At 34.5% G+C, this 15,124-nt stretch overlaps 1 protein-coding gene across 3 annotated transcripts in view; it reads right to left on the bottom strand.

The window, feature by feature from the left end:
* The window catches only part of DNAJC13 (DnaJ heat shock protein family (Hsp40) member C13), a 162,681-nt gene that overhangs the window by 77,880 nt on the left and 69,677 nt on the right, over window positions 1-15,124 (bottom strand). For all 3 annotated transcript variants that reach the window (XR_009737291.1, XM_061421290.1, XM_061421295.1), the window contains 7 exons: window positions 12,835-12,942; window positions 11,979-12,134; window positions 11,166-11,222; window positions 8,685-8,806; window positions 6,402-6,477; window positions 3,306-3,401; window positions 2,411-2,554 (listed from right to left, as the gene is read on the bottom strand). Coding sequence is in view for 2 of the 3 variants with exons in the window: in XM_061421290.1 (XP_061277274.1) it covers window positions 2,411-2,554; window positions 3,306-3,401; window positions 6,402-6,477; window positions 8,685-8,806; window positions 11,166-11,222; window positions 11,979-12,134; window positions 12,835-12,942 (759 nt within the window). In the remaining variant the exon portion in view is untranslated. The remainder of the gene's footprint in view (window positions 1-2,410; window positions 2,555-3,305; window positions 3,402-6,401; window positions 6,478-8,684; window positions 8,807-11,165; window positions 11,223-11,978; window positions 12,135-12,834; window positions 12,943-15,124) is intronic.

A 15,124-nucleotide genomic window follows, 5' to 3' on the forward strand; every position in this document is an offset into this window, starting at 1 on the left:
AGGCAAAGTAGTAAATTTTAAAAAGTAAATGCTGTTTGAAATATAAAACATATTGACTGAAGAAATACTCCCTACAAATTTTAATTCTATGCATTATCATGAAAACTAATGTTAGGTGACTTGAATACAGTATATAAATAGCTCAAAATTTTAGTTTTAAGGACAAACCTTTCCTTAAAACCTCTAATTAAGTAATACTATCTTCAATTTCCCCTGCCCTCAGGACAAAAAGCTGGGAGTCTAGAATTATAAAAATGTAAACACTATGCAGAAAAAGGACAACCAGCTTGTCATAAACTAAGCTAATTTAGAGATGTAGGTTAAAAGCTCTAAGTGGCTAAACAAACCCCTAAACTGTAAAAAAAATTTACATAACATAAATAAGAAAAAACCAATTCTATACATTAGCCAAAGGTTATTATTAACACAACACAGAACATCAGAAATGGAACTGACTTTCTAAACATTCTGATTACATAAGAAATGCAGGTCATTTTAAGACTAAATAGTTAATCTGGACAATGATTAATTTTCAGACTTTAGTTGAAGCTCATTAATTACATATTTTGATATTAATGTTTCCATGAATAAAGTAGTCACAAAGATTATTCACTGTTTTATAAAGAAATTAATGTTGAAAACAGTACTCTGGCAGAAATAATTAGTTTACTACCACAATAATTTACTGACTAGCATATTAATATTTGGTGTCATTATTTGCTTAGCACTTTAGGTAATATCTCATGTAAATGAAACCAACTAACTGATAAAACATTATTGAAAATAAAAATATTTCTTTTCCATCTTAATTCTTACCTTTAAATAATAGATGCCATTCACATTTCTAGCTAAAATAGCTTTGTGTTCAATTTTATACTGGATAAATGTTATATATGAAATCTGATGCAAAAACTTATTTTCTGTATAATTACACCCAACAGCTTGAAACAAGTATTACTTCAGCAATGGGTTTAACTACTTGAACCCAGAAGCTTGCTATTTTTAATAACTATGAAAATCGTTCATATCTAAAGCCTTTCAATTTTCAAATGCTATAGCAATATTATCATGACATGTATTGCCTTTTATTATATGTACTTTTAATACTAACTTCCTTGTGCATCAAAGCAACCTCAAAGGACAGAGATAAGAGGTACTGCTATTCTGATTTTATGAAAAAGGAAAATAAAATTCTGAAAACCCTTAACTTACCATATGGGTTAGTAAGTGACAGAACCAGGCTCAGATGTAGGTTAACCAATTCAAAGTTCAGTCTTTTTACTATCCTAGACATTTGAAAGCCTATCTATTGATTCTTTATAGTGATATGTCACTCATTCAAATTAACATTAACTCATTATGCTCAAGTTCTAAAGAACTGAATTTTGGTCTCAATTTCAGATAGACACATAAGATAATAATATTTCTGTTCTGGTGCACCTGATGCCTTAAGTTTAGACATTCTGGAAATTCGTTAAGAAACCTATTTATTTTTAGAGACATATTATTTTCCTTGAATAAGAAAACAGCTACCTTAAATAAAGAGATGGTTCAAGAGAAAGAATATAAACATGGTCAACAAAATCTGAGATCAAGTCAACTTTTACATGAAACCTTAAATCATTTTCAACCACGGTACATTCCATCTTAGATAGAAGGATGAACATTACTGGATGAGGTTCTCTAGCACATACTACATGCTGAAGAATGAAACAAACTGTTTCAGATCTGACCTTGATTTGAAGAAGTAATAATGAAATATAAGTACATACAGTAAATTTAACAATGTTAATCTTATTTTCAAAATACTTGTCTCAAAAAAGCTAAACAAGAAGGGCAGTTTTATTTCAATAGATAACAAAACAAAGTTCAGACAAGGAAGGAAAAAGATATATATGAAATTAAAAGTGTGGACACTGTTACAGTTATGGAAGAAAAATTAAGAGTGAAAAGAGAAAGTGGCAGTTGCTCAGTTATGTTCGACTTTTCGTGACCCCGTGGACTAGAGCCTGCAAGGCTCCACTGTCAAGGACCGGCGCCCACCAGACTCCTCTGTCCATGAATTCTTCAAGAAAGAATACTGAAGTGGGTTCCCATGCTCTTCTCCAGGGGATCTTCCCAACCAGGGATTGAATCCAGGTCTCTCACACTGCAGGCAGATTCTTTACCATCTGAGCCACCAGGGAAACCCAAGAGTGGAATTTTATATTAAATGATTAAAATCCTAACCACTGATTCATGAAACTATGAATTAAGAAGAATTTATATAAAACATAATCAGAACTAGGTGACGTATCTTTTCAGGTGTTCCGTCAAAAGTATCTGACTACCATTTCTATGAACAGTGACAACTGAAGTAACCTAGGATACATGGAAGTCTTAGAAGTTCAGAAGAAGACTTTATTTTTACCTCTTTTTGTGCAATGCCCATTCTATCCCTCCAGTGCATTAAGACAAGATCCACTTTTTCTTTGGCAAATTTTTCAACTTCTTTAGCAGCTTTTCCAGCTAGTCTTTGCCACTCTGGAACTTTATTAAATTTTCCATACTGATCCTATTAAATAATGTTGAATTCGATTACAGTCCTATATTTGTGAATTTATTTTAAAAATATAATTAGAGTGAGTCACACTATTTTACATGATTAAACAAATACTCAGAAAAAAAAAAAAAAACAGTGGAAAAACAAAGTGAACATTTCCACAACATATTATATATTTTGTCCAAGAAATCTTAAATTTTCTATTTTACAAAATGAATATTTTAGAGGGATAGCAAGATATTAAGTGGGAGATGGGTGCAGACAGAGAAATGAGGTGAAGAAAGGAAACAAACACATTCTAATTGTTATTATATGACATCATTACAACAGCATATCTTGAAAGTCATTAAGTAATTTTCTCAAAGATAGCCACCAGTAATAATTAAGACTGCTTTGTAAAGGAAAAAAAGCCCTACTTAGATTAATTTTTTCAGTGTTAGCCTCTTTCACCATTTATCAATTATATATTATGTGTTAATATCACTTTATAAATTTGAAACAAATTTTTTAAAAATCCATTATTTAATGTGCCTATATGCTGTTAGAGAAAAAAATACAAGATAATTACTATTCATAAAATTAGATTCTGGTGATAACTTAATTCTAAAGAACGGTACACTAAAAATAGGTTAAATTTTGGGGATGTAAATTTTACTTCACTAAAGCTGTTAATAGTAATAACTTAAAGGAATACTACTAATTAAGTGTTTCACAAAAAAGTACTCTTTCATACTGAAAAAACACTTATGACAAGGATATTTACCATTGCTATTTTCACATTATCTCTAACGTGCATCCTATCAGTATCCTTCTCAGGAACTGGATCGGAGCTGTCCAAGTATGCCAGCAAGCCTGGGGGCTAAAAACAACAATAAAAAACAAGATATACAATCCATTTTCAAAACAACTGCACACACAAAATCTAGCCTTCAAACACCAAATAAATTAATATGATGACTTAGCTTGAATGGGCAAATTTAATTCAGACAATCACTGTACCTACTACTGTGGGCAAGAATCCCTTAGAAGCAATGGAGTAGCCCTAACAGTCAACAAAAGAGTCCGAAATGCAGTAAGTACTTCGGTGCAATCTCAAAAACAAAACAATGATCTCTGTTCGTTTCCAAGGCAAATCCATTCAATATCACAGTTACCCAAGTATATGCCCCAAACACTAATGCCGAAAAAGCTGAACGGTTCTATGAAGACGTACAAGACCTTCTAGACTTAAGACCAAAAAAAAGATGCTCTTTTCATCATAGAGGACTGGTATGCAAAAGTAGGAAGTCAAGAGATACCTGGAGTAACAGGCAAATTTGGCCTTGGAGTACACAAAGAAGCAGGGCAAAGGCTAACAAGAGTTTTGCCAAGAGAATCCATGGGTCACAGCAAACACCCTCTTCCAACAACACAGAGACGACTCTACACATGGACATCACCAGATGGTCAATACCAAAATCAGATTGATTATATTCTTTGCAGCCAAAGATGGAGAAGCTCTATACAGTCAGCAAAAACAAGACCAGGAGCTAACTGTGGCTCAGGTGAATTCCCTATTGCAAAATTCAGACTTAAATTGAAGAAAGTAGGGAAAACTACTAGACCACTCAGATTTGACCTAAATCAAATACCTTATGATTATACAGTGGAAGTGACAAATAGATTCAAGGGATTAGATCTGATAGACAGAGTGCCTGAAGAACTATGGATGGAGGTTCGTGACACTGTACAGAAGGCAAAGATCAAAACCATCCCCAAGAAGAAGAAACGCAAAAAGGCAAAATGGCTGTCTGAGGAGACCTCACAAATAGCTGAGAAAAGAAGAGAAGGTAAAGGCAAAGGAGAAAAGGAAAGATACACCCATCTGAATGCAGAGTTCCAAAGAATAGCAAGAAGAGATAAGAAAGCCTTCCTCAGTGATCACTGCAAAGAAATAGAGGAAAACAACAGAATGGGTAGGACTAGAGATCTCTTCAGGAAAATTATAGAGATACCAAGGGAACATTTCATGCAAAGATGGGCTCAATAAAGGACAGAAATGGTATGGACCTAATAGAAAAAGAAGATACTAAAAAGAGGTGGCAAGAATACACAAAAGAACTATATAAAAAATGTCTTCATGACCTAGATAACCACGATGGTGTGACACTCACCTAGAGCCAGACATCCTGGAGTGTGAAGTCAAGTGGGCCTCAGGAAGTATTACTACAAACAAAGCTAGTGGAGGTGATGGAATTCCAGTTGAGCTATTTCAGATCCTGAAAGATGATGCTGTGAAAATGCTGCACTCAATATGCCAGCAAATTTGGAAAACTCAGCAGTGGCCACAGGACTGGAAAAGGTCAGTTTTCATTCCAATCCCAAACAAAGGTAATGCCAAACAAAGTTAAAACTACCACACAATTACATTCATCTTATACGCTAGCAAAGTAATGCTCAAAATTCTCCAAGCCAGGCTTCAATAGTACATAAACTGTGAACTTCCAGATGTTCAAGCTGGATTTAGAAAAGGAAGAGGAACCAGAGATCAAATTGTTAACATCCGCTGGATCATCAGAAAAGTAAGGGAGTTCCAGAAAAACATCTACTTCTGCTTTACTGACTATGCCAAAGTCTTTGACTGTGTGGATCACAACAAACTGTGCAAAATTCTTCAAGAGATGGAAATACCGGACCACCTCATCTGCCTTCTGAGAAATCTGTATGCACGTCAAGAAGCAATAGCTAGAACCGGACATGGAACAACAGACTGGTTCCAAATTGGGAAAGCAGTATGTCAAGGCTATATATTGTCACCCTGCTTATTAAACTTATATGCAGAGTACATCATATAAAATATGTTAGGCTGGATGAAGCAAAAGCTGGAATCAAGATTGCCAGGAGAAATATCAATAACCTCAGATATGCAGATGACACCACCCTTATGGCAGAAAGGGAAGAAGAACTAAAGAGTCCCTCAATGAAAGTGAAAAAGGAAAGTGAAAAAGTTGGCTTAAAACTCAACTTTCAGAAAACTAAGATCATGGCATCAGTCCCATCACTTCATGGCAAATAGATGGAGAAACAATGGAAACAGTGAGAGACTTTATTTTCTTGGGCTTCAAAATTACTGCAGATGATGACTGCAGCCATGAAATTAAAAGACGCTTGCTCCTTGGAAGAAAAGTTATGACCAACCTAGACAGCATATTAATAAAGCAGAGACATTACTTTGCCAGCAAAGGTCCATCTAGTCAGAGCTATGGTTTTTCCAGTAGTCGTGTATGGATGTGAGAGTTGGACTATAAAGAAAGATGAGTACCAAAGAATTGATGCTTTTGAACTGTGGTGTTGGAGAAGACTCTTGAGAGTCCCTTGGACTGCAAGGAGATCTAACCAGTGAATCCTAAAGGAAATCAGTCCTGAATATTCATTGGAAGGACTGATGCTGAAGCTGAAACTCCAATACTTTGGCCACATTATGCAAAGAACTGACTCACTGGAAAAGACCCTGATGCTGGGAATGTTTGAAGGCAGGAGAAGGGGACGACAGAGGATGAGATGGTTGGAAGGCATCACCTTCTGGATGTACATGAGTTTAAGCAAGCTTTGGGAGTTGGTGATGGAGAGGGAAGCCTGGCATGTCTCAGTCTATGGGGTGGCAAAGAGTTGGACACAACTGATTGACTGAACTGAACTGATGATTTAGCTACTGAGGATAACATTTATTATATGATAACTCCTTTGATTAGTATCTTTTATATTAAAAACAAACAGGTAAACTAAAAAAAAAAAAAACAAAAAAACAACAACCCTTAACCATATAAATAACTTATCAATGAAATTTTATTGGGTAAGAATATATATTCAACCGACTTACCAAAATGCGTTTCAACAAGTTTGTTGCAGTTGCATTATCAGCTGTCCAGAGTCCGACTAAATGTCTACTTAGCTGTCTGAAAAAAGCAGACGTTGAGAAAGGTTTGCTGCTTTATCTCAGCTAGAACAAAAAGGAATTTTTAAGAACAACGTATCATGTAAGAAATAAGACTACAGTTAAAAAAAAAATTCTACCTACTCAATACTCTGTAATAACGTATATGTGAAAATAATCTAAAAAAGAGGTGATATATATATATAACTGAGTCATACTGCTGTACATGTGGATCTAACACAACACCCTAAATCAACTATACTACAATAAAAATTAAGGAAAAAATCATTCTGATGTTAAATACTAAAAATTAATATTTTAACTTGAGATAATATGAGTTAGTAATTCAAATATTACTAACATTTCAATATTTTCTTCAAATTAAAATGCTTCCTTCTTGAACTCATCAATTTTCAACAGATCTAAATATGAAGAGGTAGGTTCTTACCACATATTTTTAAAGACAGGGAAACAATTAGACTTGATAATATAATTAGTTTGTATTACAAGTCCTGCTATAGTGATCATATCATTCTGGAATTCTTTGGAATTCTGAACATGAGCAAATGTCAACTATGTTCTAATACATACTTCCTGGCAAGGTCAGAGATAGAAAATATTTTCAGTTTTGAAGTCCGAACAAAGACTTAAAAAGAACTTCTGAGCTAAAAGAATATTTTGATTCAAAGTGAGTATCTAAGATTCACATTGAATCTAGGACTTAGTCATTTATTAATCTTAATCCCCATGATGATATCTGTTACCCAGACTGGAAGCTTCTCGTAAACAGGGAATACATTTTATTCACCAGAGACCCTTCTATGCTTTGGTAGGGATTCAACCGCCATTTGCAATAAGAATGAGGATGAATCCTGTGAGGGGAATGACCAAATAACCACTTAAGGGCATATATGTTTCACTACCAGAAGAAAGCAGTTTAATAAGAAAACCCAAACTGTGATTTGTTCTGACACCAAAAAAACAAAAATCACTACTAAAACTGTTTACTCTATGTCTCTCTGGAAGCCTATTAACATACTGAAGTAATAACACATAATTTCCTTCACTGGCATTTGCTAAGTGTCGTATTAATGATTCCTAAAAAGATTTTAATTAGAGATAAGAGATAACATTTTATAGCAGCAATTTATAAAAGATAAAGCAATGTAAATGATAAATAGTATTTCTATTATAATTTGACAGTTTTTCAATATTGTTACTGATCACAGTAGGGAATGCAACTGATTGATTAAACTGATTAATAAAAAGTAAGACAAATAGGAAAGGGCTAGCATAGGGGTTTAATGGAATAAGATATTAAATAGTCTCTACTATGTAATATCTTAGCAAATATATAAGGCAGTACATCAAGGAAATAACCTTTTTATATCTTTTTGTTTTCACAAGCAACACTGAAGACTACTTTTATGCCTAGTATTTTCAAGTAAGGGATGCAGATAGCTTCTCATAATAGTAAAAACAGAAAACTGCTGGCAGAGCAGCATACTACAGTAGCCAATAACCAAACATAGGTGATAAATACATGAAATTTTATTTCTACAATAAAGTAAGCATAAGTCAGCAATTTACACTATTATTTTAAAAAGCCAAAAAGAACATGATTAAAGTATTACGTCAAGAATTATAAAGAAGAATTAAAAGAGCCGGAATTCATACAGCAGGGAGTAAACAGATTTGTGTGTTTCCTCATATTTGAAGGATTTTTTTAAAAGAGATGATTTACCTAAGGGAAAACCTTTAACTGCAAGAGACTTAGGATAGGCTTGATTAGGTAAGGCTGGCTAGATAATTAAGTTTTCTTTTTTCTTAGAGTACCTAACAGACCAAAGTCATTTAAAAATCACTAGGTGGGTCATCTACATACAAGATAACCAGGAGGAAATGTAAGGAGAAAAGCCTTGGGGACATGTGGTTCTAGTTCCGTCAGCTACAAAGCACTCTTTTCCATGTTCCAGTCCCATGACTATGCGGTGTAGAGCTGGATGAGCAGAGAGTGGGGGGAAAAAAGCAGTTTTATTTTTTTCCTCCCCAGTTATGCAGGGACATGGACAATGATCTTTTGGGTACAATCTTTCCATAAGGAAAGGACAAGAACTAGGTGAATCAAAAGAAAATGAAACATCTGTGTAATCCAAACACTCTGTTTTATGTAATATCTGAACCCCTCCTCTAAACAAGTTAACTGATAGCAAATTAAATTTAACCTACCTATTTGTAAGCATCCTTTGATCTGAGCTTATTGTAAACATCGCAGTATGCAAGTGTCGAGGTAAGGCACCTTCACTTAGGGCAAGCTCCTGCATTTTTGTGGCAATTTCTTTGTCACCTTCCTTTGGAAAAAGGGTAAGATGATCCCTAAAGCAACAATCTAAAGCAAGCTATTTTAATTTTGTTAATTTTACATCTCTAGATAAAATAATTATTCAGTATACAATGTAATAAAAAATTAAATATGCAACTCCAATTATCTGAAAATAACATAGGTGAATAAAATTATAAGTCATTTAAAAACATTATTTGCCTTTGGAATAAGGTTTTAATGTTCCAAGATATAGTTATCTCATGAATTATACATTGCTTAACTTTAAAATTAGGTTCATTCCTTGAGTATATATCAGCCAATGAAGGGGAGAGGTGACTTACAGAAATCAGTAACCCCTACCAAAGGCATCTGCAAACCTGCTTGCTCTTGTTGGCAAAGATATATTCACTTTTATGGTGAATACAATTCTTTATTTTTTTTAAAAAGAATGATGTGATGTTGAGGTAGTTCTTTGTATTCTTATTTCACTCTGCTTATTTAGACTTACTTTCACAAAAGGGTAGGATAGATAGGACTACTAATCAAAGATAAACAGAGCTATGAATTAAGCAAGCACTGTGATATTTAAGATGTGTGAAAAAGTAAAAATACAATGTTACTGAAAAAAAGTACAAGTATATAGTATAACTGAAGATTCAGAAGTATACAAATGTACATGCAGTATGAATATGTACATATACCATTTGATACAAATGAATGTAGTATGTATATAAATATACATAGTATGTATATGTACATATATGATTTTGAACATGGTCTGAGAGGAAATTCACCAGAAAACTAACAGCTGTTGTCTCTGGATGGTAAAAATACAGGTGATTTATTTCTTCCTTGTGTTTTTTCTGAAAAACCCAATACTTCTTAAAAAGATCATACACTGCTTTTACAATCATAAAATAGCAACTTAAGATATTTGCCAGGATTTCAGTGTAAATTAAAAAAGCCTCCCTATACAGACACTGCTCTAGTAACTGGCTAGGAATCTGACACCTGTGGCTTATACTGAAGTCAAAATGGCCTTTTGGTTATATCTGCCACTCATTAAATATTTCTGAATGAATGGCAATATATTAATGGGTCAAATCCAGGAAGACTCATTGGTATGGTCTCATGGTCCTAACTGTCCTTGGCGACTTCAAACTATGTGAGAGATGTGGCATTTACTTTGGAAGCTAATATTAAGCATAGAACCTATTAGCTGAAGGGGGACAATTCACTTTTATTTCATGAATACACTAAAAATGCAAATAAACTTTGATGTTCCAACCAATCTAAGTCTATATATAATTTTCAATAGCTGTTTAACAGTATACTAATACTGTGCTTATTATTTAGCTACTTGTTATATTTATGAACTATAATGGCAGAGTTTTTTGACAAAGAGAGCATTCTTACATTTTATCCAATTATGACAACAAAAGTATATAAAAGCCATTAAACTTATATTGTAAACATCCAGTATGTAAGTTCATATTAATAGCCATGATCTCATCTTCTAAAAAATATCTATCTATACAAAGTCACTCAATTGTATTTTACTCTTTGTGACCCCAAGGACTGTAGCCTGCCAGGCTCCTCTGTCCATGGAATTCTCCAGGTCCGAATACTGGAGTGGGTAGTCATTCCCTTCTCCAGGGGATCTTCCCAATTGAGGGATCGAACCCAGATCACCCACAGGGCAGGCGGCTTCTTCACAATCTGAGCCACCAGGGAAGCCCAAGTAAACTGGAGTGGGTAGCCTGTCCCTTCTCCAGGGGATCTTCCCAACCCAGGAATTGAACTGGGGTCTCCTACATTGCAAATGGATTCCTTCTTTCCCACCTGAGCTACCAGCTGAGCCCCAGAAAAAACACATAAGGCTAAAGCAACTATCCTGCAGAAGCAAGAGTTCATGTCCAACAATATCATGTCCTGATCTCTGGGGCTTAAATATATATGCAGGTTAGCATGAGAAACTTTGTGTTTCAATATTTATTTAATACTACTTGGCTATAACTAACTCCATTAATAGATTACCATATAGACTTAGTACCTGAATGAAGTTTCAATACCATCACCACTACCATCCATAAAAGAGAGGAAGAGAGAAACAATGCTAACTATTCTTTTAAAATAAAACAAATAATGGAGGACCACAAAAATTCATTTGCTCTAAATCTACTTACTTAAGAACTTTAAATTCTTAGTTTATTATTGAAGGATTGTTGTTGCAAGTAGTTTAAAAGTAATATAAACATTTAAAATTACTTTTCTTACCCAGAAATACTGCATATTTCCCATAAAAGACTGAAAGTAACTTTGTCAACCCAAGTTAAAAGAGCCAATCAACATTCAAGTAAGTTGAACTTTCAAAATTGTTTTCTCACCTCTATTATTGCCTTCATAACCAATCCAGCTCCCTTTATAATTGCCATGGAAGGATGCTTTAAAATAGGGAGAAAAAAGTATCACAGAATAAAAGAGTTTTATTCCAACATATTTAGGGGTTGCTCTTAAGAGGGATACACAGTTTTATGCAAGGTATTAAGTCATAAAATTGAAAGTGAAACCCTTTCACCCTTTCAAGCCATAAAATTAGTACAAAGCTACATCTCAAAGTCAGTTCACAGTATGGTTTAAAAATTTTAGGTATTCTTACAATATACCTTTACAGATACTACAAAGAGTTTACAGAAGTAGAAACAGCTAGTACTAATGTGAATAATTATATATATTCTACTTATTGGAATGATAAATATAAAATAATTATGATATTAACATAACAGAAATAGCCATTTATAAAAATAAATATCATATATACACATGTGCATAATAAACATGATGGCATTATATGAAATAAATGTTTTCAATTGCTCATGAAAGGCCCTGCTAAAGCTCACCTTAATATTTGGAAATTTATAAAGAAAAGAGAACTTTGAGTTGATCACAGGAAAAAAATCAGTTTTCCACTACTTTTAAGATGGAAAAGATGGGCAACAGAGTCAAATATTGATCAAAAGCCATCAATAGAGCTCTACATGAAACATTAAGAAATCAGTGAAATATTCTAATACTATAACATACTAGGCTGTATTTATTTAGATTACCACAGAAGCACACATACATTATTTTATAAACAAACTGACCAAAAAGTGGTTCTCTCGGATTAGTTGTTACCTGATAAAAGTGTAAGCTCTCACCTGAAAGAGTTTAAAGAGTGTTCTTCCATTGGATGCTACCATCTCCAAGAGCATATCGAACTGCTGCCCTTCTGTTGTCTCACTATATGGAGCACACAGGGCAAAAGTAAGGAAGTCCAAGAGTGAACTAATAACTAGGGCACCAGTCCCATGATCCTGAAACAAAGTAACATATTACCTTGGCTTAGCGCAGAGAGCTTCACAGCTAATAATGGGTTTTTTTCTGTTATCCTATTATGTGAGAAGTAAACATTTAATTTACCAAAATGAATTTTAGAGTGCTCTCAACATGAGTACTACTCGAAGCAGTACTTGTTTTACTAATGTAGTATATCCAGTGCTTATCTTGTCTCAGAAAGAAAACAGTTAAAATTCAGTCAAATTTCAAGAGAATAACCAAGACTCCTCAAACATGTATAACTAATGTTAATGCATATTTGTATAAAAGGCAATCTTGGATAAAACCTGCAAAGCTCTAGCAATCTGTTCATATTCCTTCTAGATGTTACAGACTGCCCATCTCCAAAACTGTTAACCAATGATTGAGGAATAAAAAAAAATTTTTAAGCAAATTATTTCATAATGACATTTTTAAAGCGAGCAGAAAAGTAAAAATCTGGTATATAACTAAAAAGTTAAAGGCTTTGTAATTTATCCTTTCCTAAATAATTAAATAGCCTTAAGACACTATTTTATAGTAATAAAATAAGTAAGTGAGCAAGCTGAACTGTAACCAATACTGAAATGAGGGCCATAATTTAAAACAAAACAGAACAAAAACTGTCCATGTTGTATTTTCAGAATATCCTCAATCTCTATGGTATCACTCATTACGACAAATTTAATTTTAACTCACCACATGGGAATTAAATTTCTCCAGTAAGTTTTCCAGAAACTTCTTTGAAGAGAGAAGAGAAGCTTTGTTTAGCTGTTCTTGTCTTAAATCATAGTCATCATGCATGGGCTATTGATTAAAAACAGTGATAAATTCATAAGCAGTTGTATCACATAAATGCTATTTATGAAGAGTACTCACTGAACACTGAAAGAACTAAAAACTACATCCTTTAAATTTAAGGCAGAAAGGAAACTTGTGATAAGAAAAGCAAGCAGAAATGATGATTTCTACTGGGTCTGATGAGACTGTGGATAATTTGCCTAAGCGTAAATAGTACTGCAAGGGTACTTTTGAGAGAATAAGTCACAGATCTCCCTCTTAAAAAGCAAATAACACCCATTCTGCCTCCCACAATTTTATACTATAAATTTGAAACTATAAACTTAGCATTTTAAAGTAAGTACATTTTAAAGTAAGTACTAAAATTAACACCAAATACTTCCTTGTCTCAAGATGATTCACTTTTGATAGTTGGAATAAACTAAGAGCATAAAAAGGATTCCAGCATGATAGTTAGGAGTAAAGATCAAATTCTAATTCTGGTAATGACTATAGCCAACCTTCAGTTCAGTTTAGTCACTCAGTTGTGTCCGACTTTTGCGACCCCATGAATAGCAGGATGCCAGGCTTCCCTGTCCATCACCAACTCCCGGAGTTCACTCAAATCCATGTCCATTGAGTAGGTGATGCCATCCACCCATCTCATCCTCTGCCGTCCCCTTCTCCTCCTGCCTCCAAACCCTCTCAGAATTAGAGTCTTTTCCAGTAAGTCAATGCTTCACATGAGGTGGCCAAAGGATTGGAGTTTCAGCTTCAGCATCACTCCTTCCAATGAATACCCAGGACTGAACTCCTTTACAATGGACTGGTTGGATCTCCTTGCAGTCCAAGAGATGCTCAAGAGTCTTCTCCAACACCACAGTTCAAAAGCATCAATTCTTCAGCGCTCAGCTTTCTTCACAGTCCAACTCTCACGTCCATACATGACTACTGGAAAAACCATAGCCTTGACTAGACGTATGTTTATTGACAAATACCTCTGCTTTTTAATATGCTATCTAGGTTGGGCATAACTTTCCTTCCAAGGAATAAGCATCTTTTAATTTCATATCTGAAATCACCATCTGCAGTGATTTTGGAGCCCCCCAAAATAAACTCTGGCACTGTTTCCCCTGTTTCCCCATCTATTTCCCATGAAGTGATGGGACCAGATGCCATGATCTTCATTTTTGGAATGCTGAGCTTTAAGCCAACTTTTTCACTCTCCACTTTCATTTTCATCAAGAAGCTTTTGAGTTCCTCTTCACTTTCTGCCATAAGGGTGGTGTCATCTGCATATCTGAGGTTATTGATATTTCTCCCAGCAGTCTTGATTCCAGCTTGTGCTTTCTCCAGCCCAGCGTTTCTCATGATGTACTCTGCATGTAAGTTAAAAACCAGGATGATAATATACAGCCTTGACGTACTCCTTTTCCTATTTGGAACCAGTCTGTTGTTCCATGTCCAGTTCTAACTGTTGCTTCCTGACCTTCATACAGGTTTCTCAAGAGGCAGGTCAGGTGGTCTGGTATTCCCATCTCTTTCAGAATTTTCCACAGTTTATTGTGATCCACACAGTCAAAGGCTTTGGCATAGTCAATAAAGCAGAAATAGATGTTTTTTTTGAACTCTCTTGCTTTTTGGATGATCCAGCGGATGTTGGCAATTTGATCTCTGGTTCCTCTGCCTTTTCTAAAACCAGCTGGAACACCTGGAAGTTCACGGTTCACGTATTGCTGAAGCCTGGCTTGGAGAATTTTGAGTATGACTTTACTAGCATGTGAGATGAGTGCAACTGTGTGGTAGTTTGAGCATTCTTTGGCATTGCCTGTCTTTGGGATTGGAATGAAAACTGACCTTTTCCAGTCCTGTGGCCACTGCTGAGTTTTCCAAATTTGCTGGCATATTGAGTACAGCACTTTCATAGCATCATCTTCCAGGATTTGAAATAGCTCAACTGGAATTCCATCACTCCACTAGCTTTATTCGTAGCCAACCTTAGACACAGTTAAATTACTTTAATTCTCTCAGTTTCATTTTCCTCAGTTATAAAGAGGGAATAAAAATACTTACCTTATTGGATTATTATGAAGCTCTAATGAGATAATTCATCCAAAATTATTCAACACTACTATTACTTTTTGTTCTAGTGTTTCCACGAATTCTTTTTAAACTTAATTTATGCACTTTTGTCTGTTCTGGGTTTTCA

Source organism: Bos javanicus, chromosome 1 (assembly GCF_032452875.1).
Source record: "Bos javanicus breed banteng chromosome 1, ARS-OSU_banteng_1.0, whole genome shotgun sequence".
NCBI classification, from domain to species: domain Eukaryota; kingdom Metazoa; phylum Chordata; class Mammalia; order Artiodactyla; family Bovidae; genus Bos; species Bos javanicus.